This window comes from Passer montanus, unplaced genomic scaffold, assembly GCF_014805655.1.
Source record: "Passer montanus isolate IOZ18808 unplaced genomic scaffold, ASM1480565v1 scaffold16, whole genome shotgun sequence".
Lineage (NCBI taxonomy): Eukaryota > Metazoa > Chordata > Aves > Passeriformes > Passeridae > Passer > Passer montanus.
In genome coordinates this window covers 4,596,379-4,616,327 of record NW_024363160.1, presented here as the reverse complement: position 1 = coordinate 4,616,327, position 19,949 = coordinate 4,596,379, and the positions used below count along the sequence as shown (strand labels likewise).

The 19,949-nt window shown below is 38.4% G+C and overlaps 1 protein-coding gene across 16 annotated transcripts in view; it reads right to left on the bottom strand.

Annotated features, from left to right (window-relative positions):
* Positions 1-19,949, bottom strand: part of EYA1 (EYA transcriptional coactivator and phosphatase 1) — a 147,486-nt gene that overhangs the window by 71,410 nt on the left and 56,127 nt on the right. For 10 of the 16 annotated variants that reach the window (XM_039702893.1, XM_039702894.1, XM_039702898.1 and 7 more), the window contains exons 2-5: positions 14,471-14,520; positions 12,945-13,072; positions 11,045-11,107; positions 526-606 (exon numbers count right to left, since the gene is read on the bottom strand). In XM_039702893.1, the coding sequence (XP_039558827.1) occupies positions 526-606; positions 11,045-11,107; positions 12,945-13,072; positions 14,471-14,520 (322 nt within the window). The remainder of the gene's footprint in view (positions 1-525; positions 607-11,044; positions 11,108-12,944; positions 13,073-14,470; positions 14,521-19,949) is intronic. The other 6 variants (XM_039702901.1, XM_039702902.1, XM_039702904.1 and 3 more) reach the window with 1 other exon arrangement.

Genomic DNA, 19,949 nt, shown 5'->3' with positions numbered 1-19,949 from the left:
CTTTTCTGATTTGATTTGCACCATAAAACCAATGTGCTAGAAATACCACAGTTAGTCCACAGGTGTGCAAAACTGAGCAAACACCTTAGGTTGTTCTCACAGTGTTTGTATCCTGTATGTCAGAAGCTAAGATGCATTTGGCTTCCTCTAAGAAAAGAAGCCAAAGAATGAATACTTTGGTAATAACAAATTACAATAAGTGAGGTAGACCTACCCCCTAATTAGAATAATAACCACAGAGGCATGTATGTTTATTCACAGAAAACAAAAAGTAATTACTCTGGGCCAGAATACTCCCTAGTGAGACTCCCACCAAAGACATCAATGGACATTAATAAGCCTGATACTGTAATGTTCCTTACTTGGGGAAAACACCTGTTGACTTAGACTAAAATGTACAGAAATTGGCAAAACACGGAAAGTACAAAAGGCTTTTTAAGAGAGGTGCACAGGTTTAGATCACATGGGATAAGAAAATAATAAATGATAAAAATGCTGAGCTTAAGACTTTTGTTTATTCCTTACCTGATCCTGAGAAATTGTCTAAAGACCCGTCTGTGGTGGTAGTAGTAGTGATCTCACTGCTGTTCATTGGTTCTGTTTTAACTATAGAAATATAAACAGATGATATTCTATATGCTCCTAATACTCTTGCAGGCGCATGCACACACACTCACTACAAACACAAACTCAATAAAGCAAAAATCTGCCAAAAATATTCTAAATCATGGCTATCGATATTTTGCATTTTATGTATTTGTGTATACAAACACTGCAAAATACCGGCAGCTATGATTTACACATAAATATAAGATGATCAAGAGGGTTATTCCTGTCCCCAAGGAATAAGAGCCACTGTAACAAACCAGAAGTCCCCATGCAACTCTCTGCACCTGTCCTGATTCCTCTTAATCCTACAGACCCAACAATAAGGATCCACATTTAGATCAGGTCACACAGCATTTACAGGCTTGAAAGACAGCAAATTGAATAAGACAAAAGAGGAAATAATTTTAAAATGGTTTTCGCTGAGGGCTGTTCACATTTTGCTTCCAATTAAATAATATTTCAGAGGAAAATTAAGGATTTGTGATGAAGTAAAACACTTTTCTTGTGGTGGATTTGTCCTCTCAAAATGAAAACCAACTTTATATTCAACAATTTTGAATTTAAAAAAAAGGACACAGTCCTCACCAAATACTTAAAGGAATGCTTTTACATTTTATCCCTCTGTACCCACAACATAATGCGGCTGTCTGAGCAGAAAAAAGAAACAGACCAAGAGATTATTGCCTGGCTCCTGCTGATTCACAATCAATAACCAATTAATGACTTTTAATAAAACTTCAAGTAAATAAACAATTTCCCTTTCTGTCACTCCAGTGCAAAGTCTGTAATGTTAAGATCAGGACAGTATCCTGCTCCAAAGAGCAAAGATGGGGCTGACTTGGCATGGATGCAAAATAGGCACCAATACCTACTCCCCATATAGTTTGTCAATATGTGTGTTCAAGAATTACAACCATCCCTAGCAGAAACCTTTGGTACCAAGTTTGAAAAGGCTGAGGCTTCCCTTTTTTCACAAAAGACCTTTCCTTTCATTGCCAGTCCACATTTCCACATTCTTATTTCTGCATGTCTTATTTCCTTCACCAAGCCTCCTCCATGGAATTTGTAAGAAATCTCTCAACATTTTACTAATTGTCCAGTATTTTCTTTTGACTCATGCAGGAGTTCTGCCTGCTAACTTGGGAGGTCAATGCTTAGCTGCACACAAAACTCTGCTGTGTCTGCATTAACAAGCAATGCAGTCCATTTAGGAAAGTTTAATGAAGTGAAATGGTTGGGGCAGAGGGCCCAGTGTCCAGAGGTTGGGCATTTTTGAGAGCATTTATTCAGCTTGAGAACATGAGCTGCACTTCTGCAAAGCAGCTTTTTTGAAACAAGTGAAGTCCAAGAGACTCCCTAAGGGGAATTACTGTGGTAAGAAAAGGTGGCCACGAAGTTCACTCCAAAAGTGCACTCATGATTTGAACCCTAACTCTACTACAAAGGTATTTCTTAAAAACACAGCATGTAAGTTATTCACCATCCATTAAATGACTAAATACTGAAAGTCTAACACACATATACAATGAAATATTTATTGCAGAGTGTCTATCACAAGTAATTTTTCAGAAACACTGTTACAGCATGTTCTACAGTTTGTCAATCTAAATATGAAAAATTATAGGATCTACATTATCTTCTGCCTTTTCTTAGAAGTTTATTACAGCTACATTTTACAGTCAGACTCATGCTTCTTTCACAGACTACTCCAAGTTTCCCCAGAATCTGCAAGTCTTCTGAACCTAACTTCCATAACGCAATTGTACTTTGGGAATAACAATGAAAGATGCTTTCCTCTATAGCTGGTATCTGTGGTGAGGGAAAAGAGAGGAAGATAAGACAGATCCACCTAACCTGGAGTAAAGGGTGGAATTTTTCAGTACGTGCTTTCTCCAAACTCTTCTATATTGGAGAAACAATATTCCATATTCTTCATTTTTGGATCACTGCAAATTAGCAGTCTGAGGACTACACTGAACTGCCTCACATAGTATAGAGAAGTATAGTGTCAGCCATTCTAAATAAAAAGCAGCCCTTCTGAAAAGGACTTGGGATTTCTGGAGGATAAGAAGTTAGGTGAGAGCTGGGAATCTCCATTTCTAGCCCAGAAAGACCAACTGCATCCAGGGCTGCATCAAAAGCAATGTAGCCAGCAGGGAAGGGAGGGGATTCTGCCCCCTGCTCTGCTCTCTGAGACACTACTGGGAGTCCTGCATCCAGCACAGGAAGGACATGGACCTGTTGGAACAAGTCCAGAGCAAGGACACCAAGATGACTGGAGGGGTGGAGCACATCCCCTGCAAGGAAAGGCTAAGACATTTGGGACTGTTGACCCTAGAAAAGGTTTTGGGGTGATCTAATTGTGGCTTTCCAGTACCTGAAGGGATCCCACAAGAAAAATGGAGAAGGACCTTTTGCAAGTACATGCGGTGTCAGAAAAAGGGAGAATGGATCCAAAGGGAAAGATAGTAGGTTTAGATTAGGTATCAGGAAGAAATCCTTTACTCTGAGGGCAGTGAGGCACAAGAACAGGTTGCCCAGAGGAGCTATGACTTCCCCGTCATTTGAAATGTTCAAGGACAAGTTGGATGAGCCTCTGAGCACCTATTTGGACCCTTGTTTAAGATACCATTTTCAGAAAAACATTGTCAAAATGTAATTTCCTTTTCTACAACTAATGAGCAATACTTCTATGCAACACAGTTTTAAACTGAATGCTGTATACCACACATACTACTTTTAAAGGTACAGGAAAAAATATTAAATACAATGCAGTGCATCTTCATGGGAAGGAATTCTAGTTGCTGACTGAGGTGCTCACCAATTTTTCATTAAAAACTTTTTGTTTTCTCTCTCAGCTTCAATCTCCCAAATATAAAAAAGAAAACCCCAGGACACAAGAAAGTATATTCCCATTATTCCTGGATCCCTGGATCTGGATACCTTGGGTGATAACAAATATGTCCTAGAATGCTGTCTTTAGAAACAACCACAACCTTAATGAACCTTTGTGTCACAGATAGCTGGGAATTTAATAAAGATGAATAGGTACTGAGAAACTTTTAATTCCCCAAGCACTTTAATCAAAATGCCTGAAAATTGCTGCATACTTCCTTCTATCAGCCTAAGCACATTTAAGAGGAGAAAATATTCCTGTAAAAAGTTATAAATTGAGAAGAATAGCCATGGTTTTACCTGTTGGAAATATTTACATGTTCTTTTACTGCAAAGGAAGGTCTCTTGTTTGTCCAAGGCAAAACTGACCTGCCATGAAGCATATTTCACCCCAGAACCACGGAGAAAGAGAACTGCAAAGGGACTGCCTAAGAATACAAGTCTCACAGCCTATCCCAGCAGCACATGAGTCATCCATATCTATAAAGAGAGACAAATGGAGCTGTCCAAGGAAGCCAGGCTTTGGGCGGGCACAGATTTGGCCCTGCCATGTGCTGCTTACGGGTGCTCTGGAGTTCAGCTCCTTACATTTTCCATGGCAATTAACATTTCTGTGACATGTCCTAAGCTTTCACAAGATGACACTGGGAAATGAGTGGGAATATTGCCACATCTAGACAACACATATTGCAGGCTTGCCAGTAACAGCCAACATCATGCTCACTTGTGGCAGAAACTGTGGAAAGTGACACAGGAAAGCTCCCATTTCTGCTGCTCCTTTACCAAAACTGACCTTTACAGAGGTGCAGAATCATCAGACTTGAATTCTAGAGACAGACTGATTTAGCAATGTACTACTAAGTTTTAGTGCCCCCCAAACCACTCAAGTAAATAGATTATCAATAAGAAGTTCAAGAAGTACACTAATGTCTTCTTAACCTGCTGCAAAAAGTCAGTGTTTATTTAGAACTAGTGATTCAGATTTGGTTTATATATCAAGCAGCTTAAGAAACTGAGAGATTTTTTCCCCTCATTTTTTGCTTCTGGTAATTTGTGAGATTCTAAAAATACTAAAAAGAAACTGTGTAAGAAAATGCACGGAACAGTAGAAAAAATAGGAGTAGCAGATAATAGCACAAATGATGGCTTGGAGAAAAAAAACAAAAAAAAATCAGAGATGTCACAACTGACCTATATAGCTGATCTAATGCTATATAGGTCGTTAAGATTTTTCTTCTAAAGGAACTCAGAGACTGCAAGTGCAATGTGCCCTGTTTTGTCAGCTGTATAGCCAAAGGTGGTTAAAAAATTACTTACATGGCAGTTTCTGAACTCTGTTGAGAGAGACAGAGAACTTCAGACCAGAACCCACAAGTTCGTGTGGTTCATTGGCCAAGTGACAACTTTCTGAGTTCACAGCTTGTCAAACAGTTCCTGGTATGAATATCAGTAAAAAGTGTTGTGAGGAAGGAAATGCTGGCTATTTTAAATATGGATTTTGAGACCTAATATTTGGCTACTTCTAGCACAGAAATTGCAGGAACACCTCATAAAGATCTGCACATTCAAGCATGCAAAAAGTAAGGTTTTAAAATATCTTTTAAAAGAATTGCTTTTATTACATTAAATACATATAAGGCTTGCTCTACTGAACTCATCTTTGTTAACAGCTATGCCATATACATTAAATCAGAATAGAAATATTGCAAACATGCTGGACATTAAACAGGTCTTTATTTTGCAGTTTTAAGATTGAATTAACTCTATGATGTTATATTCTTTGTATTTTATAAAAAAGTGGGAAAATCTAAAGTATTCTTGGCTGACAGTTCTCATTGTTCATGGGCTACAAGAGACTCAACGAAGTGTGGTAGTTTGTTTATAGACATACATAAAACACAGTCTCTTGCCCTATTTTGGCTGGCATCCTCAAATAATAGTAGTAACTAAACACCATGTAAGTCTTGATTAAGTACTTTATATATAATCAATTGCTATTCACACGCTGTTTTGCTTAACATCATCCTGTTTCTGTACTCACTATAGAAGCCCAAAGTTCACCTAGAAGCACAAAGATAATTTTTACTAACAACAAGACAAAAACTCTACCTTTAACTTCTAAGCTGATTATATTTCCAAAGTTCACCTAGAAGCACAAAGATAATTTTTACTAACAACAAGACAAAAATTCTACCTTAAACTTCTAAGCTGATTATATTTTCCATTATTTTATTCAAACAACCCTTTGTTTGTAGTGAAGAATCTTGCAATTATAAAAAGTTTACAGGCTATTCAATTACACTAATTCATATCCAGGATATTATTGTCTCTTTCTATCACAGATTATCAAATCATCAGCTTCTGACCATGAAGCCTGATAAACTTACTTGTTACTGCTTCTCAAAGAAGAGAACTCTTCCTGAAACTCATTGTCTGGAAACTACCAGAAGGTAATTTCCAGCCTAAATTTTTGTATGGTTTTCAAAAAAAAGTCCCTGCTCAAAGCAGCACATTCTAGTTCAAGCCCAGACTGTTCCCTGCTTTCCCTTCCTCTGATATGAGAGGCTTCAAAACTTCTCCAATATTTGCGCTGTGGTTAACACATAGGTTTTACCACATACACCCCCAGGACTCTCATCTTCATCGTATGCATTTCAGATTAAAGAGCTTTAACATCCTTGTACCTCCTCATCTAGCAGTAAAAACCTTAAATTTACAAAGAAATGGTGTCACTGCTACAGTGCAAAACCAGAAAGAAAATTCAAAAACATCTGGATAGACACAAAGGTGGACAGTATTTGTAGCTGCTAAGCAAGATTCAACTTGGATTTTTATCTGACAAGTACAGTCTAGGCTTAAAATTCACTGCAGCTGGGAGATGAGAGTATCTGAGTCAAACTAAGGTTCTTATCCCTTCACAGTCACATGTTCAATTATACCAAATATTTGTATCTCTCCCCTGCAAATGGAGGCAGCATATATCCAAAACCAATCCTTTTAGAAGTGTCATGGACTATTCTACTTCCTTTTTTATTTTCCTCTTTTCAGTTGGGAATCTGACCATGCACATGTTTAACAATTTGCAGCTTTCCCAAACAGTATTCATATTCTTTAACTAAAGCCAGACAAAATGACCACAAGACATCACAGGCCCAGCCATTGAGGGCAAAGCAGGTTGTCTTCACTATGTCTGGGAACATGGAGATCTTCAAATGAACAGGAGAGCAGCATGGAGAAGTCAAGCCTGCTCTGCCATTTAGGTGTACAAGACACATAACTATCTCATGAAGACAGAAGCACAATGACGAAGTAGGTGGGACTTTTCATAAATGGGGAAATAATATGGTCTACATTTGGCCAGTGTCTGAACTCCAGGACGGACAAACTAAAAGCCAAATTCACCTGGACAAAGAGAGATAGTGCTAGCTTCTGCTCCCCTCCAGCTAGCACCTGCAGCAGCAAATTCCCGAGCTCATTTCATCAAATCTGGTGACAGAGGTACTTCACTCACTGACCAGCAGTCAAATGACATGGCTAACCCCAAAGTGTAACCACGTTTCATGCTTTTTTATCTACTTGGGACAAGCAAAATCCATCAGAAGATTATAAGGTGCAAATGCAAATGCTACATCATCAAGCCACAAATTTGAAATTGCTAAGTCTCTTCAAATACTACCCTATTAAGGTGTGATGTTTGACTAAGATGTTCTACTTCTGTTCCTTCTGCAGGTGCACAGTGACAGCTGGGGCTGGATTTCCTTCTCATCTGTGTTACTGCCCAGGCATATGACAAATGACACATGACATTTTTGTATGGAATCACACAGCTGTAGACACACGTGCATAACAGGCTGCTCCCACTGGAAAGACACCACCCCTAGAATGATGTGTTGGGGCTAGTTTTCAGAAAAGAAGTGGACATCCTCACAGGTCCTTGAATCCCACAGCCTGGGCACAACCACTCTGGGGCCCTTGGACACACTCAGAGGGTACTCTCACACTAGCACACTTCATCCACTGTCTGAAACAGCATATGTTGTGAACATTTATATGAGAAGCTTTCAAAAATAAATGCTATTAAAATAGTGGCGCTTCTAAGATTTTCCTTTTTTTTTTTTTTTTTTTAAAGTAATTTGTCATTTGGAGTATTTTGTTTACCTCAAATGCCTGTGGGAACCAGTACTGCTATTCATTTATCACTTAAAGGAGGTCCTTTCTTTCAGGAAAAACTTACGGAGGAAACCGAAATAGAGACTCTTTCAAAAATGGATGCACATACGTATAGAAAAGACCGTACGTAAATAAATATTTATTATCCACTCTCTTCCCCAAGACCTTGCAACAGGAATTGCTCAACTGAGTCAGCAGAGAAGTGGACAAGTCATTTCACTGGCCAAATGCCTATGAAAGAGGAATAATGGAGCATTATGCTACATGTGCTCAGGACAGAAAGACTCTTGATGAAGCAGGAGAATAAAAGCACAGGTAAGAGTCTGGAAGGAAGCCAATGTAATACAGCAAGGAAAAAAAGGTGGAAAGCGGGGAAGAAAGGATAGTCCAAGTCAGCCCCTTGCCTTCACATAAATCAGCTGTATCTGATTTTTTTCCTCCAGAAGTGACATCAGGTGGAAGGTTCTTACTAGCATCTACAGACCCCTAGCTTGCTTTTGGGAGCCCAGGACCCCTGCAGCTTTTGCCTCTGGCCCAACAACAGTCCTCTTGCACCCTTCTGGGATGAGTAAAGAAGTCAGCATCCACCGCTCTTGATGCTAATACCCTACTAAAAAGCAAATATTACATCTACCTTTAGCATGCTATTATTTCAGGATGTCTAAATACAGAGGCACCAATTACAAGTTTCATACCATCAAGCTCCTCAGTGCAAACACAAGTATAGAAATTTCAGCATACAAAATTAGCAGGAATTCCCAACATGAGTAATTAAAAGGTACTGGAATCCAACCAGAATCACCAAAAGAAGCATTATTTTGTCTGATTCTCATCACCTACCACAATTTTGCATCCCAAAGCACACAAAAAACCAAACAATGTAAAAAAATAGGAATAAATTAAAAATCATTCACTGCCAATCTGAATTGCTTAATTGCAATACTGAAAGACTATTTTGAGTGCTACAAAGTATTGCTAGAATTTCAAGAAGTATAATTTATATAAACGTAATTTACTTAGAGAAATCTACGTCACATGCCATAAAAATGACCAGCTCTACCCTCTCTATAGATTTTAACATCTTACTCCCCCATTACTTTAGGAAATACTGAAAACAATTTTTTCTCCATTCTGTAATACTGCAACTTGACAGCAAACATACCACACAGTGCTGCCTTTTGAAACCCCGAAGATGGATTTATGTTCAGTAGACTTAAAACAACCTTTTTAATGGCCACAAATCAGATAGTCTCATAGTGGAGAGCTTTGACTGCCTTTGTGTCAGATCTCATTCTCATGTTGCAGCAGGTACTTAAAGAGTGAGAATCATTTTTTTCCAAAGGATTTTTGATGTCCAACTCCCTTTGAAGCCTCCCTTCCTATGTATCTTTGAAAATCTGATCTTCAATTTGTTATCCATTTTCCCTTCCCACTTGATATGACAATGCCTTCCCTCCTTCCTTCTTGAACACTCAAATAAAAGGGAAGTAGCAGGTCTGTACTGCTTAAATAAATGAAGAGAAGTTTCTCAGAAAATAACAGCTCCTTCTCCCAATCCTCATCTATTCTTTTCCATTTCAGTTGCATGAAACATCATCATGATGGGCCACAGGCTTCTGTTTCTCACTCTATGCCATCCATCAGATTTGATTTACATTCTTAAGATAAAAGTAAAGATCACCGTAGGCAGAAACTGGACGCAGTTGTCTGCCATGGAAAACAGATTTCCTACTCCTTTCAAGTTTACTGATTACTCACGGCCTTTCCCCTCTAAAGGGTATCTACCAAAGTGGGCACTGTGTTGGAAAAGCCACCAGCTGTCTGATAAAACTTAATGAATGGCAATTTTATGAGCTTCTGTTGTTATTGTTCCTTTAACTCCTTCAGTATCAACCCACCATGGCAATTCACTGGCAAAGGAAGATTAGAGATAAGGCAAAACTATGAACATTTTGATCCCTACTCCAGTAATTTTTTTTAAGAGATTTTCTTAGGCAAGTTATACAAGGCCATAATTTTTATGGTGTCCAGCGCCTGCTCTTTTCTACAATAGAGGGCATGTTGTGGAAATACACTTAAAGAGAACAGGAAAACCTCAAATACTGTAGTATTTATATAGTCAGCATCACCTTGGCATACTAGGCCTGATTTTTCTGAGTGCCTTTAGCCAGACATTTTAGTCCTCTGCATTTGATCCTGGGAAATTTCAGTCTGGTCAAGGTCTATAATTTCCTTGTTACTTCCTCATCAGTGAAGACCATGCTGCCTGGCCAAGAGAAGAATTTTGCTCTCTCAAATAGAAATTAAGCACACAAAGAGTTATTATATATAAGCTGCATGTAGAGATTAAATTCAGACTCAATCACACAACTAAATCCCCATTCAGTGCTTTGAAAACTTACAGCTAGTTGTGAAGCTAAAAATATTGGCTAACAAAGTGAGCTATCTTCCAACCACATCGTCCTGCAGAAAAACATCAATAGAAGACAAGTCTGAAAATGTGCCTTAGAGGAATTAATGAACATTTGTTTGAAATGCAGCCATTTCACTTTGGGACAGGTATTTTTTTTCCTTCTTCTTTCTTCTTCCCTTCCCCTCATCTAGTGAACATATCCTGTGCTTCAGGGTATGGAAACCTGTCAAAATCACACCCATAGTCAAATCAAATTTAACATATCTTTACAAGATATTTATAACATGCAAATACCTAGAGGCCCTTCTTCTCAGTCACATGAAGATCTCTTATGCTAGGGAAGGAGGGTTCTCTCACGTTAGTGAGAATGTGTGCATGGTAGAAGCTGATTTCACATATTATGTTTGACATGTGAAGATTCAGCAACCCACATCTCCACTCCATGTGCAACAAACAAGCAAACCACATCGCAGCATCTAGAAAGAGTTTGGTGATCCTTACAATCAGCCACTCCTGTCTCAGCAGGATTCTGCTTCAAGAATCCCAGAAAAAATAATTTTACTTCAACCTTTGTTAAAAAAAATTAGGAAACTTTTGCTTTAATCACCCCACTCCTTCTTAAGTCTCTTTAGCAGCTCAAGGAGCCTAACAAAACATTTTCTCAAGATAAAACAGATTAGCAGTAAAAATTCCACCTTCAGATTCTTAGGCATCTGCTTCACTCACAAATTTTGTCTCTTGGTACACATCTCATTCTGAAATAAATTATTCTACTAGTTTCCTTGAAAAACTTTTCTTTCTTTGTCACTTAAGAGCAATCAGAGACAGGAATTTTCAAATTAGAGAGCTGAGAGCAGAACCGCCAAGCACAAGCTTTCTCTCAGGACACTTTTGGAACAACATCCGCAATCGCATGCTGAGTGCCCACGCCTGCTGCGCCCACTGCAGCACCCAAACCTGCGGGGCTCTGTGTGCTAGGGCTGAGCAGCCAGTCTGCAGTGCTGAGGAGGGTCATGTCACCTGAGGGAAAAGGGCAGACAAAAGAAAACCGTTTGGCTTCGTCTCAGGAGGCAAACATCTATTGCAAGTTAGAGCTTTCTGGGCAGAATTCACTCCAAATTCTTTTAAACTGGAAAGTGCTAGTGTCAGACAAATAAGTTACCATGGTTTAATTGACTTCCTTCAACAAACTGATACCTACCTAGAAGTTGAGATATTACTTTCAAAATTATTTTCTACCTGAGGTCAGTGTATTAATAGATACAACATATACCTCATTTTCTGATGAAGTATATTAAGCATTTCTCAGAGTGGATGCACACAGCCCTACACATCGAACAAAAAGTCAAGTCAGACGATGAACATCTTTCAGCGTTTCAAGGAACACTGCCTATTTTTTTTTTTTTTGCTACAAAAGGACCTTCACATTATATAGAAGGTAGAAAAGCTCATGAAGTTTACAACGAAGACTTCTGTGAGGTAGAGGAATTTTAATTTGAAAGGGCAATTTTATTCTGTACCAAAAGTGTTACATACCTGGTAATATGATATAAAAATATAATAACATACTTGTTTATTTTAAAGGAAGAAGATTCATTTAAGGACATAAAATATTTTCCTGCTTAAACTCCATGAGCACAGTAAGCACTTTATTTATCCTTTAAATAGGTGTGGGGTGTTTTTTTTGTTTGTTTGTTTGTTTTGGTTTTTTTTTTAACAGCTTAATATTTGATCGAAGCAATACTTTTACAGCAATAGCAAAAAGTAAATTACACACAAGTCTGGCACAAGTCCCTGTTAATCTGATAACCCATAAACTGTCCCCACTATCAAGGACTCCAATTACAATGAATAACAAAGATATGTGGGGAATTGAGTGGGGGACAACATCTGTTTGATTGGCATGTGCCTTTCCTGGAAAAATGCATGTCCATAATCCTATAGAGTTTGACAGCATTACTACAACCCAGTTCTCAGGAAAAAAAAATTCATATATTTGCTACAACAGTTGTAGCAGTTTACCTATACATTTATATGAATAGCAACACTGACCCTGCATGACTCTGTCTTCTAGTAATGCATTAAATCTCTGTTCACACAACTAGTTAAATGTCACATATGATCTTTCCCATTATTGCCACAGAAATGCTACAGGAAAGAGCATTTTTTGCTGCTTCTTTCATAAACTCTTCTGTGTTTCATTACATGTATTATTATATGTATTATAGATGTATTATATTACTGGCAAAGCTGTTAGGTTGTTCTGTTGTTAGTATTCTACTGAGAACAAACATAACTTATCAACTGCCTGACTGCTTCTTGAGAAATAGGTATCAGTTTACCCCATTGAATTACTACACCTGTTTGAATTTTGGCCACTCCATCAGAGCAGCAAGCTAGCCTGAGGAACTTTCAACACTCAGTTTTATTAGCCTACTTGACAAAATTTTCATAGCCTTAGGAGCTTGCAGAAAGTGAGAATATAAAGAAATACCAAAATAGCAAAAAAAGACTGAAAAATTACATTTTGTACTATGGAAATTGTAAACACTAACTTCTTCTCTCTCATCATTAAACTTCAGTTTTTTGACCTTTTTTAATTTAAGCTCTGCACATACTACCTGCTCAGTCCACTCAAACTCCATGAAAGAAACATAAACCTGTAATGAAAGCTATTGCTGAAACTTGATAATAGTAACTACTGATAAACATTGAACATTGCCTTTATGTACCATATGAATAAACACGGAACACCTAAAATAGTAAAACATTATATAGCTTGCTGACTGTAAGAACACCAAAGCAAAAAAGGAGAATAAACAAATTATGAAACACTGAAAAAAAAAAGCTGGCTCACCTTCTGTGCCATTGGGTGTCATGGAATTATTATTTATATGGGAGTTATCAAGTTTTGGACCACTGGGGGATTCACTACTACCACTTAGTCGTCTGTGTGGGCTGGCTAGATCCTGCATTTCCATAGACCTGAAAACAAGATGCAACTCGTTTTAGTGACATAAGTCAACATGAATTACAGAGGAGCTGCCTTTATAAGATGCAGCCTATTTATCAACATCCCAGAAACACTTAGTAAAAAATCAGCTACTTTTCCCAACTTGATCTTCTCCAGTGCTTAACTCATGTTGTAGCCCCAAACATGTGTGGCCAGCTTCTTTAATTATTTTTGCAGCTTGTAACTATATAAAATCTAGATTCCAAGCACTGCACTTTAAAATTTGGTGTAATCTCGCATTTTCAAAATACGTACAAAGATGGAATCGCCAACATGTGAAGACATATATTCTCTTAAAAACAAATTAACACTCTGCTTTTTCAAGATTTACCACTCAGTGGCAATACAATGGACTTCCAAAACAAATAAAACACTTGAAGCAATTGTGGAAACCTATCATCTACTGACAGGGAATGAGATATTCCTGATGTATGTGTTTACTCTGGCAAACTACTTAATTGTTCCTCTGTTTCCTTTGAAACAAATGCAGCATTAAAACATTATTATGTCTGCTCACTTGTTTGCTTTGTGGATTACATAAAGCGTGCCCAATTGGAAAGGGATCTGACCGAGGTACAGTGAGTCCATACAGGCGTTAGTGTGCCTGAGCACTCTGCTGTGCCTCAGCAGCTGTCGCTTAGTCAAAATGAGGAAAGAGCAATTCCCAGCTAAAGCAAAAATTAAACGTTTAAGCGGCACAAAAGCAACTGAATATTTAAGATTTGCGCTTTCAATAGCCCTATATTAACAGTCATCTCCACCATGACATATCTCTTGGTTGGTGTTGGGGCTTATGACTGAAGTTCCCTATCCTTCTGTTCCTTTATAGCTGAAACTTTTGATAGCGTTATTTGACGTACTCATTCTAAGTAATTGCTCCCAGTAGAAACTTCATAGGTTACTGTGCCTCCAAGGCATTTGAACTAGTAATTTTTCAGTTTAAAAGAAATGCTTAGGCTCTTTTAAAGACTATTAAAATTATATATAAAATTACTCCTGCAGTAAGGGTATAAATATTCTAAGTGTCTTTTCAGGTACGAAGCTTTTGCGTTTTAACTGAAATTTTATCACAGATTCTAAACATAGATCATTTAATATTTCTTAACCTAAAACATTCTACACAAAAAGAAGAAGATGATACTGCAATGAGTTCAAAATGCCTGCATCGAATACAAACTCAAACAATTTAGTGGAAAAGTTACGTGCTCATGGTTTACAGACTTGGTTGCACAGACGTAAAAGCTGCGCTCCAGCACTTACTCATCTGCTTAATGTAAGAAACAAGAATAAATATTTTGCTTATCACTTGAAGTTAAAAAAAAATAATAGAAGACTCACAAAAAATTAGCATTTTTTGGTCAAATCCTTACCTGCAGCTTGAGGAAACAGCAACATCTGAACTCGTTTGGGACTTCTGCACCTGCAAACCAGGGAAACAAACAGAAGCTTCTATTACTCCACTTTACTACGAGGCCTTAATTTAAAGAAAGGATAACACTACGGATGACAATTCTGTCCTTTAAATCCAAAGGGAGAGGAGGAGGGTGCGGTGCCCCTGAAAGGCATATTGTCTTTAAATTGAAGGCTCAACTGTTGTTTCCCCGGCAGGTCTCTCCCTCCTCCCCGCGCCAGGGGACGGCAGCCAAGTGACGGGATAGTGATTCATCAGGGGCCCGTGACAGCTGCACAGGGGCTCACTCCTCCCCCGGCACGGCTCGGCTCGGCTCGGCTCGGCTCTGCCTGCAGCCCGCAAAGGTAACCCCGCCGCGCCGCCCGCCCGGGGCAGCGCCCGCGGCTGCTGCCCGAGCCCTCAGCATCCTCTCGCCCTTCTCATCCCTCCTTTCTCCTGCGGTCCTGGCAGATTCTTGCCCTCATCATACTGGTTTTCTTCTTCCTTTGCTCTTCGCCATCCTTCCCCCGTGCCTGGGCCACAGGGAACCCACAAGTCAAGCTCACCCCAAAGGCAAGCCGGAGATGATGATGTTATTTTTTGGGGAGGAGGGATAGAGAATAACAAAGGGCAAGTCTACCTATGGTAAAGACCTTCACCATATAGCACACAGCCTTGCAGAACACCTCTAAAAGAAGCCCATCTCCAGCCAGGTCAAATTAAAATAAAAACTCCATGTTATTGCATATTCCATCTTATTCCTAAAAATTCCAGTTGCTAATGAGATTTCTGATAAAATTAGTTAAAAGGATACTTCTGGCTAAATAAATGGGAGGAAGCTGTAGAATTTACCGCTGAGGTCGCTCATGAAGAAAAGGAATCTTTTTCCACTGGAAAGCCCACCAATAATTTTTTAGTTTAATTAAATGATTCCTTTTTATAACTCAGGTGAGTAATAGTTTTCATATTCCATCAGAAAAACTCTGTTGCTTTACAAACAAACTCTAGGCAGTAACAATTGTCAGCAGGTGATAAAATTCAGGTGGAAATACACTCCTAGGCACTGTTAGCACAAAAGCACACGAAAGCTTCTTTGGGCAAGGTATATATCCTCTTAATGTCTGCAGCGAGGATCTTTCTTGTGCGTTTCCATTCAACCTGAACTGACATCTCTTAAATGATCACAGAGCAAAGACAAGGGAGATGAGGCATTTTAAGTGCCATAAAAATCATCCGAGCAAATCCTACTTATGTGTCTGTAGGGTGGGTTTTTTGTTATTTTTAATCACAGACAGAATTACTACTAGCAAGAGTAAACAACTGCTAGGGGCAGTCAGGCAAGGAAGAACATTACAAATGATGTCAAGAAGCATGCAATAATGCATGCTGAAGAACATCAATCTTTTTATAACTGGGTACTTAAAGTACTGCATAACACGCTTTTCAATACATCGTTGCATGCCAAATCAAACTAGGCTAGCAGATAGAGTCAAAACTCTGCATTTTGGTGTAAGGAATTTTTTTTCCCCTTAGTTCTTTACCCCAGAAACTGCTGCAGAGTGCCTTAGGATATGCTTCTGCTGTTACTTCTAAACACCTGGAAAAAATTATAGGTGAGAACTAAGTTTGCCTACAGAGCTATCTTCACTCCTTCTTGCACAGGATCTTATAAAACCCATCTTTTGTACTAGAAAAAAACTTCCTTTTTCAAATGGGTGCTTTAACTAACCCATATTTTCCAACATGCACAACACAATTATTCATACTTGATTCAAACTTTAAAAAAATGTGATCCTCACTATTTTAAGTACCAAATTTTCACAAAAATAGGAACTTCTGTACATTTGAAAATATATCCATTATATACATATATACATGTTCATGTATATGCATAGCAAGAATGATCTCATTTATCCATTTGTGGGACAGGGCAAAAAAAAAATAACCAGCTCATTCACAGTGAATTAAATATATACCTTAAATGTCCTCCAACACCCCATGATTTGTGAAAGTTCATATCCACAATTTTCATTTTCATTAGACATACTTTAGATATATTCCTTTGTGTCTCAAGGATTATTTAAACCATGTGTTGCACGTTACCAAATTTAAAAATGACTCTTTAATCAAAATAACTTTAAAACAACTAATCCTCACTTAGGCTGGTCAGCTGAATCCACAGAGTGGTCCAGGAAAAATAAATCTACTCTCAAGAATGCGAATGCAGACAACAATTAGACACAGATGTGACTGAAATTAGTTACAGTTTACAAAATGCTACACTTCACATGCTTTCAGTTTTTTATGTGCAGTACAAAATTACAACGTAGTAAGGAACCACACTTATGACGAGCAGTTAATTCATAGAATAAAAACATTTCTGGGTGGTGTGTGCTTGTGCTTTCTCTCATATATTCCCATTTTGTCAACAGGTTTCTGGGTAATTGAAGTTTGGCAACATAACTCACATATCAAATAAAAAGTGGGGGGAAAAAACCCAAATGCTTGGCCTTATCTGGACAGAAATGGATCACATTAAAAAAAAAAAAAAGGAACTGTCACACCCCCTTCATACTCAGTGCTCTGCTTAAACTAAAAATGCTTTATAGGCTAAATGGCATACACGTTCTTCTTAATACTTCAAAAACATTAGTCTGTATAATTTGATTTTTGCCAGTAACAGTCACATCTTTCTCCTTAATACAGACTGCAGATTGGGCACCATGTAGTACATGGCGAGAAAAAAAGGACAATGATAGCAAAGCTACTTAAAATTCATCCATTTAAGAATCTTAAATCAGTAACATCAAATTCTGATTAGTTAATGAGGTCTTTTAAGTTTGCCCTTTTTTCTAATTAAATTTATAATTCTTCACAGATGTAGGTTTTGTTGATGTTCAATTTGTCTCTCTCATTTTGTTAAACCTCACATAGTACTCCACCAATCCACTGAATAGCCACATTAAATCTGTTAATACCATGCTCTTCAACCCCAGAAATTATTTCCAGAAGGCAAACTTGCTTTGAGAGATCATCAAACAAGACTTAAGGTACACATTTTATCACATTTTCCCTACCACAGAGCTCAGGATGCAAAGGAAAATTCATGACTTTTGCACTGTTTATTATACTTTGCTAAATTACAAATCAAAAGCATCTGACAGAAGATCATGTATGAAGCCAAAAAGTTAATAATGTTCTGTGAAAAGTAAACTGTAAATGGGAAGAGATTCTAAATTTCAGCAGCACAGAGCAAATAAAATGTAGGTACTTGTCTAAATTACAGGTTTTCCACAGTATTTTTGCTTGCTAGGAGCAATTTTTTTAATGGCTATAATTTAAAACATTTTTCCAGCTGAAAAGAAATTTTCAAAGTGAAAATAAGAATTTAACCCAGAAAACTATAGCCAGCACACACGTTTTCTCTTAAAATACAGTTCTACTTTAAAGAAGCAAATTTCAAAGACAATGGCAGTTTTCAAACGAGGGTGTTCCTTCTTAGGAAAAAAAAAAAATCTGTCATTTTTAGAAAGGGGTGGAGGGAGGGAGGGAAAGGGACTTTTTTCCCAACAGCACTCTTTACCTCCCTACAAGAACAACGCAGTCGGTATCTACCGACATAATGGCTTCAACAGCCAAAATGTTACAAAACTAAAATGCGAATTGGCTGCAGAAAGGCACCTTGCTGGCAACCCAGGAAACTTGGTAATATTTTCCCTCTTCCAATAATCATATATTGCTGGGCTCCAAGTGGTTGGGCTTTTTCATTAGATATTCTCATCAAAGACAAATTGTACTTATTAAAGCAAAAGCAAGTAATTGCAGTTATTAAATTTTTAATTGCCAGTTTAAATGCTTCTAAAGTGCTATCCTGTGTGCTCATTTCATACACTCATGAATGAAACATTTTGAAATCCCAACACTTTGTTTCCCCTTAAGAAAGAAATACTACAATGTGACAATGCTTCTATTATGACCAGCCATTTAAGAATGTCTTTCTGCTTTTCCAAGATTTTTTTGGCTCCTGAGAAATATTTCATACTTATTACAATTCAAACAAAATGATTACTCATTCTTTTTTTCTCCTAAGGTGAAGCATGACTCAATCTGTCTGTCACTGCGCAGAACTGCTGAGAGGGGATGGCTGCTCATTTCCAGACCCTTCCAGGCCTTGGGAAAACTCTGACAGCAGTGAGGTGCTTGGCTGGAAACTGCATGTCATAGGTTTGTGAGCAACATGAAAATGCCATGTGCTTACGTGTTTATACACCTAAAATTCTGTAATGCGTTTACACACACGTATATGTACTTTTACCAATGCATATCCATATAAATACTATTCATTTATTTGACACCTCAAAACAGTAGTCTGCGTTCTGGCAGATGCTTTGTGAACCATCTCAGTATGGGTTGGAAAATAAAATAATCTTTATACGTGGTATCTAACGTTAAAAACTTCCAATGATACACTACACCACATTTCCACTTCTTATTCCGAATTTCCCCCGGTGCTCATTTTTAAATTTAAACAAACTACACGAAACACACTATCATTTTTTTTCCCGGAAAGCTTTTATCTCTTCCGCTTACCTCAGTTTTGAATGTTTGCTTACAGAAGAAAGAAAACCACACCAAACCCCAGCCGCCTTCAAAGAAGTATTTTTAAGTGCACTAACACCTTTATTTTTCCAGAATCAATCTTGCACTGTAAAGAGCAGTCCTTCCTCTTGGTGTTTGAAACACCAAGAGAATATTTGGTGGGTCTTGGTTGCTCAAAAGGAAGATGTAAATTTAACGAGACTTCAGAAGGTCTTTAACTTCCTTGTTCTAAGATCACCGCTCTGAATAAGCCGCCTAAAACGTCAATAAACGTCAGATATTTCAGTTGTGTAGATGTTTATTCTGTCATCCTGAAAAGTTCTCCTGTGGGGATCTGCATGTTTTCCTTGGTGTTTGGAAAATTTAAACATATTAAGCAAAAGGATTTCCTGCTTCAGAAAGCACTGTCAAAATCTCTGTCAAGCATTCTTCCTCCCAATTTTTTCTATTATTTTTCTCACGCTCTCATGTCTCTTTCAACAAGGTCTGCTGGTTTCGTACCGTACGTGCCTATTTCCACCCCCCATTTAACATCTCCCCATCACGTTACTCCTATCTGCCGAACCGCAGCACTCGAGGAAATCAAACAGGAGAATCCCCAAACCTGGCTGATCACAATAGACAGAACCTCCCAACATCTGTTTTGCGGGAAGCCTACAAACCCCAGCCTGAACTACGGCCAAAATTAACTGCTGCGCCCAGTGATTTATAATTGAGCGCCGCTCTCCTCCGGAGCGGCGGAACGCGCGGAAAGCGCCGCGCCCCGCTCAGCAGCCAGGGTGGGGCCGGGCCGCGCCGGGCCGGGCCGGGCAGACAAAGCGCGGCCGAGGGAGGCTGCCGGCAGCCCCGCCGTCTGTTTG